This window comes from Anolis sagrei, chromosome 2, assembly GCF_037176765.1.
Source record: "Anolis sagrei isolate rAnoSag1 chromosome 2, rAnoSag1.mat, whole genome shotgun sequence".
NCBI classification, from domain to species: domain Eukaryota; kingdom Metazoa; phylum Chordata; class Lepidosauria; order Squamata; family Dactyloidae; genus Anolis; species Anolis sagrei.
In genome coordinates this window covers 131,106,111-131,121,386 of record NC_090022.1, presented here as the reverse complement: position 1 = coordinate 131,121,386, position 15,276 = coordinate 131,106,111, and the positions used below count along the sequence as shown (strand labels likewise).

Genomic DNA, 15,276 nt, shown 5'->3' with positions numbered 1-15,276 from the left:
CCCCCCCCCCCCCACACACACACACACACAAAGGATGCAGAGGATTTTGTAGGGAATGTGCTCTAGGCGGTACATCTAAGGAAAACACCAGAAGAGGTGCCCCACTACATTAAGAGGCAAAGTAGGGAGCTAGATATGAATTACAGGTGATCGTGGCCTCAGCCTCTATGAAGTGGAAATAGTATGACCTTCACTTTTTCATCTTAGCAGCTCTTGATTTAAATATTACAATTCCCTTCCTGCTTCTGAGACAGAGGCCTTTGGTCTCCAGCTCCCACAGACCTTGCATTCCTTACCACGTGAAAGGACTAAGGAATCTTAGGCTTGTTCTGATGGGTGGGCAGGATGGCAAAGACATCCAGCCATCCATGCATGCGGTATCTTCCTGCTACTCTGCCCACGCTGTTTTGCCCGGTGCCTTGTCTTTGTGCAGTCTGAATGGGCCCATAGATAATGGGTTGAGTGTCCAGCTGCAGCCACCACTGCTGGACACAACAATAGGGCTTTTGCTTTGTAGGGTGACAGGAACGGTGGAGTCTGGCACTGAGGGGGCGAAGGGTTGGCACCGCCTGCTTTTTGGGGACATGGGACTGCCCACTCAGTTGGATGCAGTTCTCAAAGCCATTTTCTGCTGTTTGAAAGCTGTCTGTGGCAGAGAAGCCCTTGTGTGTAGATCCATATGTGCAAGGGGCTTTACCTACCTCTGGTCTTGGTTGTACTCTGTCGATGAGCAGCAATGCAGCAAACATCTGAAATAGCTCAAGAACTGCTGTGCCCTCTTTAACTTGTGGGTCTGCTAATGTCTGAACAAGCAGGCTGCCTTCTGCCCAAGATCCCTGCCTTCTGTGGAAGGCGAGAATGAGACATGCAGATGTTGAGGCCGCTCTCTGTGCTCCTTCACAGTGCAGCTGCTCAAGTCCACTGACCTGGGGCGCCACAGCCTGCTGTACCTCAAGGAAATTGGCCATGGATGGTTTGGCAAGGTAAGTGCCTATTGCTGATTTAAGACATATGGATGCAAGGGTGCATGGATAAGGTGGTAGGAAGAAGTAACAGAATAGCATTGATGCTACAGATTACATCTGTCTTCCTTCTTAGTGTTCCCTTTGATTATTGCTCACATGAGAATCAGAGTGAAACAATGTGTTCTTGAGTACAGGCTACAAATGACCATCTTAATTCTGGCTTTGACCCTAGGGCATGGAAGTAGCTATGTTTTAAAATTTAAGCACCTCCTAGGCAGCATGAATGTTGAGGATTCTGGAAGCTGGGGTAATATATTAGAAGTAACTTATGGACATATGACTTGATAGTGTGTGAACTTTTAGTTTGTGCATTGACTTTATTAAGCATTTGCTTACATTGTCTTGATGCATGCAAAAACATTGCTAAGTCACTTCTGAATCATATTCTGCCATGGTAGTTGCTTAATGGAGGATTCATCTAATGGGTTAAGGCCAAGATCCAATAAGCACATTAGTGGAGTGAGAGTTTCTGCCAATATTTTACACTGTTGTGTGAGTGTGTAAGTACATCTTAGGTACTCACAGGTGTAGTTTCAATTCCTTCATTCCCAATTGGCTTTGGAAGTGCATCTTGGCAAATACTGGCTGCCCTTGAGCACCTGGGGAAGAAGCACAGCTCCAGCATGAAGTGACTTCTCCTTCCCCAAGAGCACAGGGGGATCTGGAATGTGACTAGATGCACTTCATGCAACCAGTCAGTGACCATGAGCAAGTATCTTGACTGTCCTCAGGCTTCTCGGCTGTTGTTGCAATACCTGGAATGAGATGTATCGTACAAGAAGGTAAAGGACAGCTCCTTTTATCATATACTAGACAAGAATGATCCTGGCCCATGTAGTGACATCATTTTATAGTAAAGGTCTAAGATTCAGTGACTTTCTGTTTGCATGTATGGGTCTGTATGTGTGTTTCCCTCATTCTAGGTGTTCCTCGGTGAGGTGAATGCAGGGCTGAGTAGCACTCAGGTGGTTGTGAAAGAGCTCAAGGCCAGTGCCAGTGTGCAAGATCAAATGCAGTTCCTGGAAGAGGCCCAGCCATACAGGTAGGTTTACTCATGTCCTGCTTGCATTAGTAGTTTCTTAGCCACTGTGGGAACAAAAAGCAGGATTAGGGTGCCTTTGGTCTGATCTCACAGGGATCTTCTCAGTGGGAAGTCTATTGAGCCTATTAAGGAAGTCCATCCTTAATAGGATGCAGCCAGGGACTTTGATGGTCCTCATTCCCATAGCTCTCAAAATTGTCACATATGGATACAGTCCCATCTTTTCTTTCTACATTGAGATAATTGACTTTGCAGAATGTCTTCCATCAGTGACAAATCCCGTCTGTGCTATCTGTGCTATAGTTACATCTTTATTCATTCCTTGTAGCTCTAGTTGGAGCTCAGGGAAGAAGATGGTGGAAAACGCCTTCTATGCCATTGGTTAGAGGGTGGAAATGTATCTGAACTGTAACATCAGTCATGATGAGGAGCAGCTTCATGACTTCCTGGAACTAAGACTTAACTCCATGAGTGACAAAAAAGAAGATCACAACTGAATCCACATTAATTGTGGAGCTAGAAAGGAGGAAGAAGAGGAGCAGCAGATGAAAACATAGAATTAGTCTAAGACTGCTGGTCAACTAGACCACTAGTACCTTTGACTCCTGTGTGGCAGTAATTGCTGTCCAAGGTCTCTGAAAGTTTATTTCCTGGTCCAACTCAGCAATTCCTGCCATTCCATGCAAATATCAACCTCACTTAACTCTACTTAGCTTCTGAAATCATAAAAATTATGGTATGTCCAGAGTTATTTGGTGGAATATAGATGATGATCTACTCCTTCCCTCTTTTGCATAATTGTTCTTAAGGTAGCTTGCAATATGAAGGACAAAACTGAAAACATAATAATGGAAAATATGATATTAAAAATTAAAAGCAGCAGGAAGATATGACTGTCATGATAACCATCATGAGAAAACAAGCAGCACAGACATTAAAAATCTTAGACCTGTGAACTAGCAGAAATATCTAAAATGTTACAAAGAGCTTAAGGAACCACAACAGAGAAAATATCTTTAGAATAAAACATAGTTCCTAAACATGAAGAAACAACCGCCCCATTGTTCTTGGCCAAGTCGGGGTAGCTGGCACAGCTTAGGACCTATTTATCTGTTACCCATACAAGGTTGTGTCATCAGAACCCTTCCATATACCCTTATAAACCTATTGTTGGCTGCAGGATAGTACTGAAATTCAGAATGGTTTCAGAAATTTGGAATGGTTTCAAACTCTGTGCCTGTCTTCCAAGAACTTTTGATGTCATCTTGTACCCTTCATAGTATATTATTTGTCCAGAACAAATGATTTTGTTTCTGTGTCCCCTCAGTATGGGCTGGCACACATGAGGAATCTTGGTGAAGTCTGAGAAGTTAGAGAGGTTGCAGTTTGAAATTGGGTGGGGGGAGGAGTTGACAGAGGCATAGGAAATAAGAGAAGATACAATAGTGGGAGAGCAATGAATGACTGTACTGACTCATGAAGAAACAACCTCCCTATTGTTCTTGGCCAAGTTGGGGTAGCTGGCACAGCTTAGGACCTATTTATCAGTTACCCATACAAGGTCGTGTCATCAGAGCTCTTCCGTATATCCTTATAAACCTATTGTTGGCTGCAGGATTTTGGAAGTTGTAGTCCTAAAACAAGGGAATTGGCTGACATAGCTTCAGTCTTCCCTATTCCTTGTTTTCCTAGTGATCCACAGCTGTTCCACTACCATTTCCCTCAAGGATCCTTTTAAAGCTTTCTTTGCTCTGCAGTGCTGATATTCTTTGGTCCATCCTGAGGTCCTTTGCCAGCTATGCAAATTTTCCTCAGCCCATCAACTTTGGAGACTTCCCCATGCTTGCATCCTTCTGATCCTATTCTCATTTTCTCTTTCTTCTCTCTCTTTCTCCCTCCATCTCCCTCCATTGTTCCCTCCCGCTCTTTCAATTTCTTCCATGCTTCACAGAGCGCTCCAGCACACCAATCTTCTGCAGTGCTTGGCCCAGTGTGCCGAAGTGACACCTTATCTGCTGGTGATGGAGTTCTGCCCGCTGGTGAGTCATTAATAGAGGGAAATCTCATGGCCTCCTCTCTCTCACACACAGTCCTCTCCATCCATTTTTTGCTCCTGATTGCAAGCATAGCCCCTGAGTGCTGGGACATGTAAACAAACAAACTCACTGCCCAAGAGCCAACCCTATTTTAGGTTTGCATTTACTATTTCCTACAATAGTTTCTCATATATCCACTTGCTTCACAGCATGTCTAGTTTTTTATCCTTAGAGGCTGGGTGCAGATAACATGGTTGGGCTTAAGGGGCCTAAAGATTTTTATGTCTTGATGCTTCTGCTCTATGTGCTGGTGATTTAGTTCATATGTTTCCCCCTAATTTGGGCCTTCTTTGTGGCTTGGCATCAACCTTTTGACTGCATTGCAGAGATGCTTTTTCTTTCTTGTTCTTCTCCAACCCACCCACCCATTGAGACCTCACAAGAGAGGTCCCTGGGCAGTGGTGATGTAGCCATGGGTAACCCTGCTGCTGCTGCCACCCTGACAGGGTGACCTGAAGGGCTACCTCAGGAGCTGCCATGCCGCTGAAGCCCTGGCTCCTGACCCCCTGACGCTGCAACGCATGGCCTGCGAGGTGTCCTGTGGCTTGCTGCACCTTCACCGCAACAACTATGTACATAGGTGAGTAAAGTATTCATAACTGGTGTCTTTCCACATTTTTACTTCAGGTGTATAGGAAACTCAAGGTTTGAACCCGAAAGCTTTTATATGCAGAGGTTGTGCTCTACCATCCATCTTCTGGTCCATTGCAAGAGGAAAGTGTTGCTGTACTTATAAGAATTTAGTGTGGTGGCAGGCGCAGGCCAAATTCTTAGGCCTGGTGACTGGGCAGTGGAGGAAATGGTATTATCTCACAGAAGAAAAAATATTGGTGTTTTGGAGTTTTCTTGCAAGATTTGGCCAGATAATATTTGTGACTGCCTTCCTCTAAGGCTAAGGAAGTGTAACATGCTCAAGGCCATCCCAGTGACTTTTCATGCCTGAAAAGGAATTCATCCCCTGGTCTCCCAGAGCCCTTGTCCAGTACACAAACCACTGCACTCCTAGGATTATCCAGTGAGATTTCATGACTGAGCAGGGTTTCAAACTCTGGTTTCCCAGAGTTCTAGTCCCCACACTCAAACCATGACAACATGCTGGCTCTCTTAAAAGAAACACAAACATTGCTTTTATGTTAAACCACTTTGGTGCCCATGATCCATTGTGGGACAGAATTGGCAAGAGCTGAGAAATGGTGATGTCAATACTTCTTGGGATGAAAGCTGTGAGCTTGGAGAGAATGTGAGCCATAAGTTACCTCAAGGCAATGTATTGTTGTGTATCATCAAGTCATTTTTAAGGCAAACTTATCCAGGAATTTGCTTGACAAGATTTGTTCAAAGTGGGGTTGCCATGGCCTTCTTCTGGGATGAAAACTGAAGTCACCCAATGGGTTTCCGTGGCAGAGTGCATATTCAAACCCAATGTTCAGACTGCTACTCCCGCTAGAGCCAGTTTGAGGATGCCGTGGGGGCATGTAGCATACCTTTGTGTTCATTAGGAATGACCAGCCCTGCAGCAACTTCTTTCTTCTTTCCTCTTGCCTTTCCTGGGAGTACAGGCACCAACATTTAGGTTTGCAGCAAGAAACCATTCCACCATGGATTTTTTCACAGCTCCTGCTCTTTTCTTCTCCAGCTGCTCCTCGTCCCCAACAATATCCTGGTGCTGAGTGAGTGGCACTCAAAGACTCCAGCATCAGTGATTTTGTTGAAGAGGGTGAGCTCTGCCATCTTCTGATGACGGACAACCATTCTTCAGGGTTAAAAGAAGAGCGCTGTGGGGTGGGGTGGGGTGGGAGAATCGCTGACTCAGGACATTGACCCAACCACAAAAATGTCCAGGCTTTGAAATTGTCAAGCTTTGCTAACTAAGTGCTGTGGTGTTTCACTGTACTTCTGATCTGTACAGCCTCAGGACCTTACATTGTGAATTTAGAAATGGTGAACCAACTTTGCTTCTCCATCCCATCTCCGTGTGTTGCTAGCAGCAAAATACCTGCACATCTACTAGTGACTCCTAAAGTTTGCAGTCTTCATCCTGGAATTGAGTTCAACTCAGTCTCAGTACTGGAGAAATGTAAACATTTACACACTGTTGCAGCTTTTTAGTTGTTCCTAATAAAGATACTTCCTCAAAATGGATTTTAGCAAGATAAATGTGGTTGAATTACATTGTTTCATATCATAGATTGTCCAATGAAAGGAAAAGGTAACATGACTTTGAGTGGACTATAAAGGGAAGACAAAAGAGGCAGTCACTATGGATATGTGGGTCAATGTTGGGCTCTACAGCTGCAGGAATGGTTTGAAATTTTGAAAAAAATAGGTTGAGCTTTTTTATTTTATTTCTGTTCTTTTCTCCCAAAGGAGCTGCTTAAGGTGTGAAATATTGTAAAGGCCTTGGAGAGGATCTGGGATCCTTGCTAAGTAAAGATTCCCCATTCTTGAGTCATGGAAAACTGATCATGGTCAGGTTCCATGCATGTGTGCCTTTTAAAAATGTAGGTTGTGTTCTGTGTACCAGGCTATCAAAAAACCTAAAAATGCATTGTAGAATACAGAGAGGCAAGCATTTGATGCTGGCCTGGAATTATATTGGGCCCATTGAGTAAATGCTGTAACAGAACTGGGATGAGGGAGTAGTTATGCATTTGAAAATCAGATGAAGGGTGGGCTGCTGACCACAGAATTAATCAGATGTTTTAATGATGTCAGTTGGGTCTGTGATTAATGGATGGTCTTTGAATCCCCCCCCCTCTTTTGAATCTAATTCATGGCACCTTTTAGTCAATACTAGTAAGAGATTTGTCAGTGTCTTGGTTCAGAAAACTCTTTAAGAGCAGATATGAATTTTTGTCCCATCAGTTCTTCCTCATTTAGTGCTTAGGCCTGATGGAGGTCACATGAATGTATGAAGTCCACTGGGCTGGTCCAGCATTTCATATCTTCTGTTGTATAAATGAAGTTGTGTGTTTCTTCTATCTAGTGACCTGGCACTGCGAAATTGCTTACTCACAGCTGACCTGACTGTCAAAATTGGCGACTATGGGCTTTCTCACTGCAAATACAAAGTAAGTCTGCTTTGGGGTAGTAAGAAGGAGCATGTTCAGTGTTAGCAGTGTTCATGTAGTGGGCTTGCAAGACCAACAGTGAGGTGAGCCATCTTAGGTTGGGGGGTGCTTGGCTCCAAATGTAGACAGTTAGTGGGAGAAGAAATGGAAGGGAGAACAGAAGTATAATATATGCATACAAAGACCTGAAGCCTGGACTTCATGCAGAGTACCTGATGAGACTGCATGCTTGAGGCAGACTGTGTGGGGACTGCCAGTTCCTTCAATAACCATTGTAATATTCCTATGGCTGAGAGTGGGAGGCAAAAGGGATGGGGCATAGAGGAGCCAGCCATATTCTCCATGCCAGCCTTTGAATGCTTCCATTGTTGGCAGAGGTTGGAATTTCAATGGGGGAGGCTGGCTTGACCTGATTATTGTTTCTGTTGGTGCTGGTTTGACATGGACTTGTTTTGGCTCTGCATGCCCGGCAGGATGACTACTTTGTGACAGCTGACCAACTGTGGGTACCTTTGCGCTGGGTGGCACCTGAGCTCATTGATGAGGTACATGGCAACCTCCTTATTGTCGACCAGACCAAGACCAGCAATATTTGGTGAGAACCAAGAGAATCTTCTGTTGTGAAAAGGGATGGGAAAGGGATATCTTCTTACTCTTTTAGAAGGGCTGTAACCCCATCATGCATATGTGTGTGCGTGTGTGTACATGTGTTACAATGATATCATAATGATAAGATTATGGGGACAGTTGCCAGTTGAATAGATCTTCCTGATTTAGGATCTTGGTATTTGTAAGCAACCTATACCTAGTTCTTTATTCTGTCTGTTATGGTTAGCATGCTTATTTAGTTTTATTAGGGGGACTATTTGGGTTTTTTTATCCCACTATGTTGTCTCATTTTCATAACTCTATCAATATTTCCATTATTAGCTGCTTTCTGTTTACCACATTGATGCTTTTATTGTATAATTGCTCTGCCTAGCTTCATTTATGCCATTTTATAGAGGGTCAAGGAGCCCCTGGTGGTGCAGTGGGTTAAACCTTTGTGCCAGCAGGACTGAAAACCAACAGGTCACAGGTTCGAGTCCGGGGAGAGATGGATGCGCTCCCTCTATCAGCTCCAGCTCCTCATGTGGGTACATGAGAGAATCCTCCCACAAGGATGATAAAAACATCAAATCATCCGGGCGTCCCCTGGGCAACATCCTCTCACACCAGAAGCGACTTGTGGTTTTTCAAGTCACTCCTGACACGACAAAAAAATTAGAGGGTCAAAATAATGGCCACAATCCAGTTGACTGGTTTCATTAAGCTGGCATAGTTGGCAGTATAGGGGCGTACATGTATGTGTATGTATGTAACCTGGTGGCACAGTGGGTTAAAGGATTGATGACCGACAGGTCGGAGGTTCAAATTCAAGGAGAGTGTGGATGAGCTCCCTCTGTCAGTTCCAGCTCCCCATGCAGGGACATGAGAGAAGCCTCCCACATAGATGATAAAACATCAAAAACATTAGTGCATCTCCTGGGCAACATCCTTGCTGATGGCCAGTTCTCACACACCAGAAGTGATGTGCAGTTTCTCAAGTCACTCCATACACACACTCATACATGCACACACAAATGGACACAGGTACTGAAATAGAAGGGGAAGAGATGGCAGCAGAAGGAATGCTTCTATTAGGAAAGTTGCCCTGCTGAGTCTTGACCTGCTTGGAAGCCATCAAGACAGATTTCCCTGCCAACAGAGACAGATTTCTCTGCTTTCTCCCTGCCACTGATCCAGAAAGTGCCTTATGCTATTTTCACAAGATTGTTGCCCACATTGCCTTTTAACTTTTGTTACTACCCTATACTTTTCCAATTATTTCTTCCATTTGTAAACCAAAAATGGTAAGGAGGAATAAGATAATATCATTGTGGAGTAACTTTTAATTGGCTTTACTGAGAGCCCTCTACTTGCAAGCATCCTGGATCTACTAAATAATTCAATTACATGTTTTGCAGGGGCTTGCACATCTGTACTTGAGCACATCTCTCTCTGGCTAGAGTTGTGCTGTGGTACTCCATGTAAACTGACCACCACTTTCTTGGCAGGTCATTGGGTGTGACCATCTGGGAACTCTTTGAGTTGGGTGGGCAGCCCTACTGTAACTACTCAGACCGGCAGGTGCTCACCTATGCCATCAAGGAGCAGCAGCTGAAACTCCCCAAGCCACAACTCCCACTCTCACTATCTGACCGTTGGTGAGTACAGGGCAAAGAGTCCTTTTGAGGGTGGGGTGATTTCTTGGGATGGGGGAGCGGCATTGAGGAACCATAGTACTCAGAAAGTCTTCATGACCAGAGGCTGTATTTGAGGCTGGTGGGTACCACTTGGATGTGCAGATACTGGCAAGCTTTCATTAGCCCCAGTATCCCAACCTTTTTATTAGAAGGTTTCATCTAATAATTTGAAAAGTTGCATCCTATTAAAAGGACAAATCAATTACAGTTTTGTTGGATCATCATCTTGCAGGAGTGCAGGCCCTGTAGTCAGGTGTATGTAGGTGTATTTAAATGGAAAATGAAAGATTATAGAATGGCCCAAACAGAGAGACAATGTGTCCAAAAGTTAATATTAGACAACAGTACCACCCATTTTCCAAATCTCTCAGTGAATTAAATGGTTGACTGTTTACATTTTAAAAAGAAAGTTGAGAGGCAGGCCCTTCTCTCCCCAGCCCCTATTTTCCTACAATCCTTGTGGGCAAAAAGTTTGATCTGCCTAATAGTCCATTCCACAGGCCAGTATATCCTGCCCTCCAATAATTTAATACAGGATGAAGTCCTTTTGCCTTCAGTGACAGCCACTGGGTGTGAAAGTATGGCACAATTTGAGATAGAGATTATGTGCCCTTGCAAAACCTATTCTTTCCATCAGCACATGACATAGAGTTGCAAAGGACCTCCTAGAATATGAAGACTACCAAGGCCAAAACTTGCAAAAGCATGTAATGCTGAGAAAAAGAAAAGATAGACAAGAGGCTCCATCTGTAGGGAGTGCTTTAATTGTGTTTTCCTGCATGGTAGTGGGTTGGATTGGATGGCCCTTTGTTTGTAGTATCTTCCAACTTTAAGACTATAGGAGCAAAAAGGAGATGTTCTACAGTATATGGGATCGCCTTAGCAAGGACCAAGCTGTGGGACTGCTAGATAAAGGTCAGCTTTGGAAGAGGGGTATTGGCCTAGGGAGCAACTGGACAGCAGTTCACTCCCATTCTCTTCTCTGTGTATGCAGGTATGAAGTAATGCAGTTCTGCTGGTTGCAACCAGAGCAGCGCCCCACTGCTGAGGAAGTGCACCTCCTGCTGTCCTACCTATGTGCCAAGGGTGCCTCAGAAGCAGAAGAAGAGTTTGAGCGACGCTGGAACTCTATGAAACCTGGTGGTGGTGGCTCAGGCTCAAGCCACATGGGCATTGAGCTTTCATCCTTCCCACTCCTGGAGCATTTCTCCAATGATGGTGATGATGTCCTGACTGTCATGGAGACCAGCCATGGTCTCAACTTTGAGTACAAATGGGATCAAGGCAAAGGCGACCACTTGCCAGCTTCAGCTATGAGTCCCCGGGGTGCTGCTCGCTACCATGAGCTTTACTATTCAGCCAGTGGCAGCAGCGGGGGTGGTGGTGGGCAACTCAGCTTGGGGGTCTCACCCTCCTGCTATGAGTGCAAAGTGCAAGGCTGCCCAGGCCTGCATACACCAAGTGTAGTGCCTGTGTTGAGTGCCCACAGCCCCTCCCTGAACAGTGAGTACTACATCCGCATCGAAGAGGCAGCCTCCGAGGGCAGTGGGGCCGACCTTGACTACACCATGTGTTCCTACAGCCCAGAGTTTGGCCGCTCTTCTCACTGGCAAGCCAATGAGGGCCACTATGAGTCAAACAGTAGCCCCACTGTTTCCCTCACCATGGAACCCCTTCTGGGCCACTCAGCACATGCTGAGAGCATATGGGAACCCCCTGACTATTACTCCTATGGAGGACCAGGGGACAAGGAGGTCCTATATTATGAGGCCTCCCCAAAGGGCTGTGCTGAGAACTACCTGCTAAAAGAGGCTGGTGCCTCTGAGTGGCCCATCCCATCCTTGCAAAAAGGCATCTTTGCAGACCCACTGGGTGTCTCTCCCTCAGTGACCTATACCTATAAGGATAGCGTTTCAGAATCAGTAGCTTTGGAAATTGGGGAAGAGGAGCAAGAAGATGAAGAGGAGGATGAAGAGGAAGACGAGAGCTCAGGTGACAGTCCCAGGAGCAGAAGGGGTAAGAACGGTGAGTCCAACAAGCACTGGACATCTAACACCTCAGCCAGTAATAACAACAGCCACCCACTGTCCCCGTGTGAACTGCCAGCCAATGATAGTTGGTGCTATAGACACATGATCACCTTTCAGGGGCTTATGGCCGAGCCACTGTGCACAGTGCCAAGAGAGGAGCCGACGCTAGGAATCAGGGACCTGCGAGCAGCCCTGCTGGGTGAGGAGCATGTGCCATCATCTCACACAGGCTCCCCTTGCCCTGACATTGATTTGCCTAAAGAGGGTAAGACATCAGCCCAGGTTGCCAGCACAGAGATGGGTGCAGAGGACTCAGCAGAAGATCCCTTGACAGAAGTTGGAGTGAAATGCCAGCAAGACAGCATGCCGCCATCAGAGGAAAAAGATCTGGTTGCAGCAGAATCACCGTTGCCATTGTCTACACCAGATCCTGCCCACAGCTCATCGGCTGAGGTCACCACTTTGCCAGAAGAGTTAACAAGTGATGTGCCAATAGCTGGAGAAAACCCAATAGTTGTAGAAGAGGCTTCATCTGAACCTCCACCCAAGGTGTTACAGGACATTAATCTAGAATGTGGCAAGAGTACCTGCAGTGAACAGGACAGGACACCAGACAAGACTGTTTCAAGCACTAGCTTCCCTGACTTAGATGAGGGCAGTGATGATGATGATACGGCTGAGCTCACATCTGGAGTCTTCACAGACTTCTCAGTTGACTGTACTGAGCGCCAGGATATAATGCCCACCTTCAAGTCCTTGCAGAAGCAGGTGGGGACTCCTGACTCCCTGGAATCATTGGACATCCCTTCTACCACCAGCTCCTGTGAAGCATTCAGCCCTACAGCCTATGTGCCCTCAAGCCAACCAAAGGCCCTGGACAGTGGCTATGACACAGAGAACTATGAGTCACCTGAATTTGTCCTTAAGGAGCCTCATGAGTCACGAGATCCTGAGTCTTTTCCTCAGGTAGGGATGACCCAGGATGACAATGGGGTGGGCCAAGCCAAAGACCTCAGCCTCTCTGATTCATTTAGCACCGGACTGCAGGGCCTGGATGAGAAAAACCCTTACCGTGACTCAGCCTACTTTTCTGACTATGATGCTGAGGGGGGGACCAAGGAGGATGGTGAAGAAGGGGACAGTGATGGTTCTGAAGGGCATGAGCCAGATGTCTCCCAGGTACACATCAAAGCATTGGGTAAGAGCCTTGACCAAAATGGCCCTGAAACTCAGTCCCCTTCTCCTCCTGAACCCGCTTGCCCAGATAGAGACAGCATGGAATGTGTGTCTCCAGTGACTAAGGAGCAGGGTACAAGAGAAGGCACCAGTCCCAGTTTGTCACAAGAGGTGTTGGCAAATGGAGTGATTGTAGAGGAACTGGACTCAAACTTGCCTAAGTGTAAAGATGAGGGGACTGTCCCTGTACCCCAAACATTGACCTCTAGCAGCAGGTCCTTCTACTTGTCACCTGTGGTTGTAGATCCAGAGGTACCTACTGTGGTGGGTGATGAGGAGGGTGGAGGGGTAGGGAAGGCAGGACTAGAAAGTGCCTCAAAGGATGTGGAGCACCCTGAGGAAGTGGCACAAGGTGTTAACAATCAGGAAGAGCCTCAGAACAGCACTGGGCTCTCACTAGACTTGTCCGTTGCACCATCCCAACCTTCATCTGTCCCTGCCGACCTGGAGGAAGAGGACGAGGACACAGAGGACAGTGATGAGTCTGATGAGGAGGTGCGATGCTACAACATCCAGGACCAGAGTGAGGACAGTGAGGAGGACTCACCCACTGTTCCCATTGTGGTTGCTGAAAGCCACAGTACCCGCAACCTGCGTAGCCTGCTGAAGATGCCCAGCCTGCTGGTGGAGACCTTCTGTGATGACCTTGAACGCAAGAAGAAAGCTGTTTCCTTTATTGAAGATGTCACTGTCTACCTCTTTGACCAGGTGATTTGTTTTTGTGGGTCTTGCTGGAGGGCAAAGGAGGATGGGAATTTACCAGAACATCCCCTATCTCCCTAAAAAAAGTAATGCAGGAAAGTGTTAATCTATATAGATATGCATATTCATTCGTATATCCTATAAGGGCCAGTGTAAGTAAACTTTAATCTTCACCTAACAGGTAGGCAAATATTGGACTTGTCTAGAAACCCTCAAATTTGTGAGCCAAAAAACAATTGGAGAAGAAAAGTGTTTCTTTGAAGTTTTGACCCATTACATGTTGTCAGTGCCAGATCTGAACGGAATCCACACACTTTTCACACAAAAGCTCACTCCTGGTTGTTTTGTGGGGAAAATAATAGTATTGTTACTGCTGTTAATTTTTTTTAAAGACCTGTTTTATTAGATACAGTTAAAATTAAAATCTTTCCTGCTACTATTTAAACAGTTGGGAGTCCTGAACCCTTATGGATTGTGAATCACCAAAAGTTAAATCCGTAGATCTGCATCTGTTTCCTACTCTAAGCATACAAACCTCGACTTTAATCTTAAATCTTACAATCACTTTTTTTAAAAAGGGACAGATCCTAAAGTATGGCAAAGACCCAGATGTCTTTTGGCTAGAGAGCGGTGGCAATGTAGAGGGAAGAAGAAGGAGTGAGGACATTATGTAAATCACAGCCTCTGGGAGTGGAAAGTACCAGGCCAATGGGCAGCACATGAATTACTGGGAGGGAAAGGGAATAATGTTGGTTGTAGACATCCTGGAAATGTGTACATGGTTGTCATTAGCTCTGTCATGTCCTTCTGTGCACAGGAAAGCCCCACGAAGGAACTTGCGGAGGTGCCCTTCCCAGGGGTGACAGAACCTCCCATGGCATCAGTCCCTGAGCAGAAAGAGAGCAATGGTTCTCCAGGCCCAGCAGACAAAACCAGTACTACACCCAATGGCAGCAGCTCCTCCTCAGAAGGAAACACCTCTGAAGAGAGTACAGGTAGGATTCAGATGGGGGACTGAACATGGCTGTGGGAGATCCCAAACCCCTATATAACCTGTGTGGACCATTATCCATGTTGCCCTCCCCCTTCTCTTAGCCCAAAACTGCATGGCGGTTCAACTCCCTCTGTTTTTGGGAAAGCTAAAAATCCAAACAGATTTAGTAGGGAAAGTTCAAAGGGGAGGTGTGCTCACGTGGCAAACTACTCAAACTCCACAGCTGGGGCCCGGTGTGGGTGTCCAGTTAAAGTTGCCACTGCCAATATAACAGGAGCCCCTAGAGCGGTGGTTCTCAACCTTTAGGTCCCCAGGTGTTTTGGCCTACAACTCTCAGAAATCCCTGCCAGTTTACCAGTTGTGGGGACCCACAGATTGAGAACCACTGCTCGAGAGGATCAAAGGACAGTTCTGACTGCCCAAGCATCCCACATTTTTCAGATGTCATCACCTTCAACACACATATGCTAACTGACCCAGGCATAATGGGGGTTGCAATCCAGACATTTAGAAGTCTGCTGCAAAAGAAAAGTTCTAGAACCACCTAGAGGTGTTTTGGACTCCAACTCTCAGAAGCCCATGAAAGTCAGGAATTCTGGAGGTCAATTCTAAAAGATCTGGAGGACCATAATTTTGGAAGCACTTGCCTCTTGCTGGGGCTTTCCCAGAAACTGAATTCAGTATGACACGTTGCCTCAAACCCTGGACCGCCCACATAGCCACAATAACACCACTGGGTATTTTAGATCCATCCTCCCTGAATGCCTATCATGTCTCAGTTGCTATCAGTCTTTC

The 15,276-nt window shown here is 45.9% G+C and overlaps 1 protein-coding gene across 3 annotated transcripts in view; it reads left to right on the top strand.

The window, feature by feature from the left end:
• The window catches only part of AATK (apoptosis associated tyrosine kinase), a 90,437-nt gene that overhangs the window by 66,629 nt on the left and 8,532 nt on the right, over positions 1 to 15,276 (top strand). For all 3 annotated transcript variants that reach the window (XM_060764287.2, XM_060764286.2, XM_060764284.2), the window contains 9 exons: positions 904 to 983; positions 1,949 to 2,067; positions 4,019 to 4,106; positions 4,610 to 4,743; positions 7,150 to 7,234; positions 7,708 to 7,829; positions 9,331 to 9,480; positions 10,514 to 13,493; positions 14,305 to 14,482. In XM_060764287.2, coding sequence (XP_060620270.2) covers positions 904 to 983; positions 1,949 to 2,067; positions 4,019 to 4,106; positions 4,610 to 4,743; positions 7,150 to 7,234; positions 7,708 to 7,829; positions 9,331 to 9,480; positions 10,514 to 13,493; positions 14,305 to 14,482 — 3,936 coding nt within the window. The remainder of the gene's footprint in view (positions 1 to 903; positions 984 to 1,948; positions 2,068 to 4,018; positions 4,107 to 4,609; positions 4,744 to 7,149; positions 7,235 to 7,707; positions 7,830 to 9,330; positions 9,481 to 10,513; positions 13,494 to 14,304; positions 14,483 to 15,276) is intronic.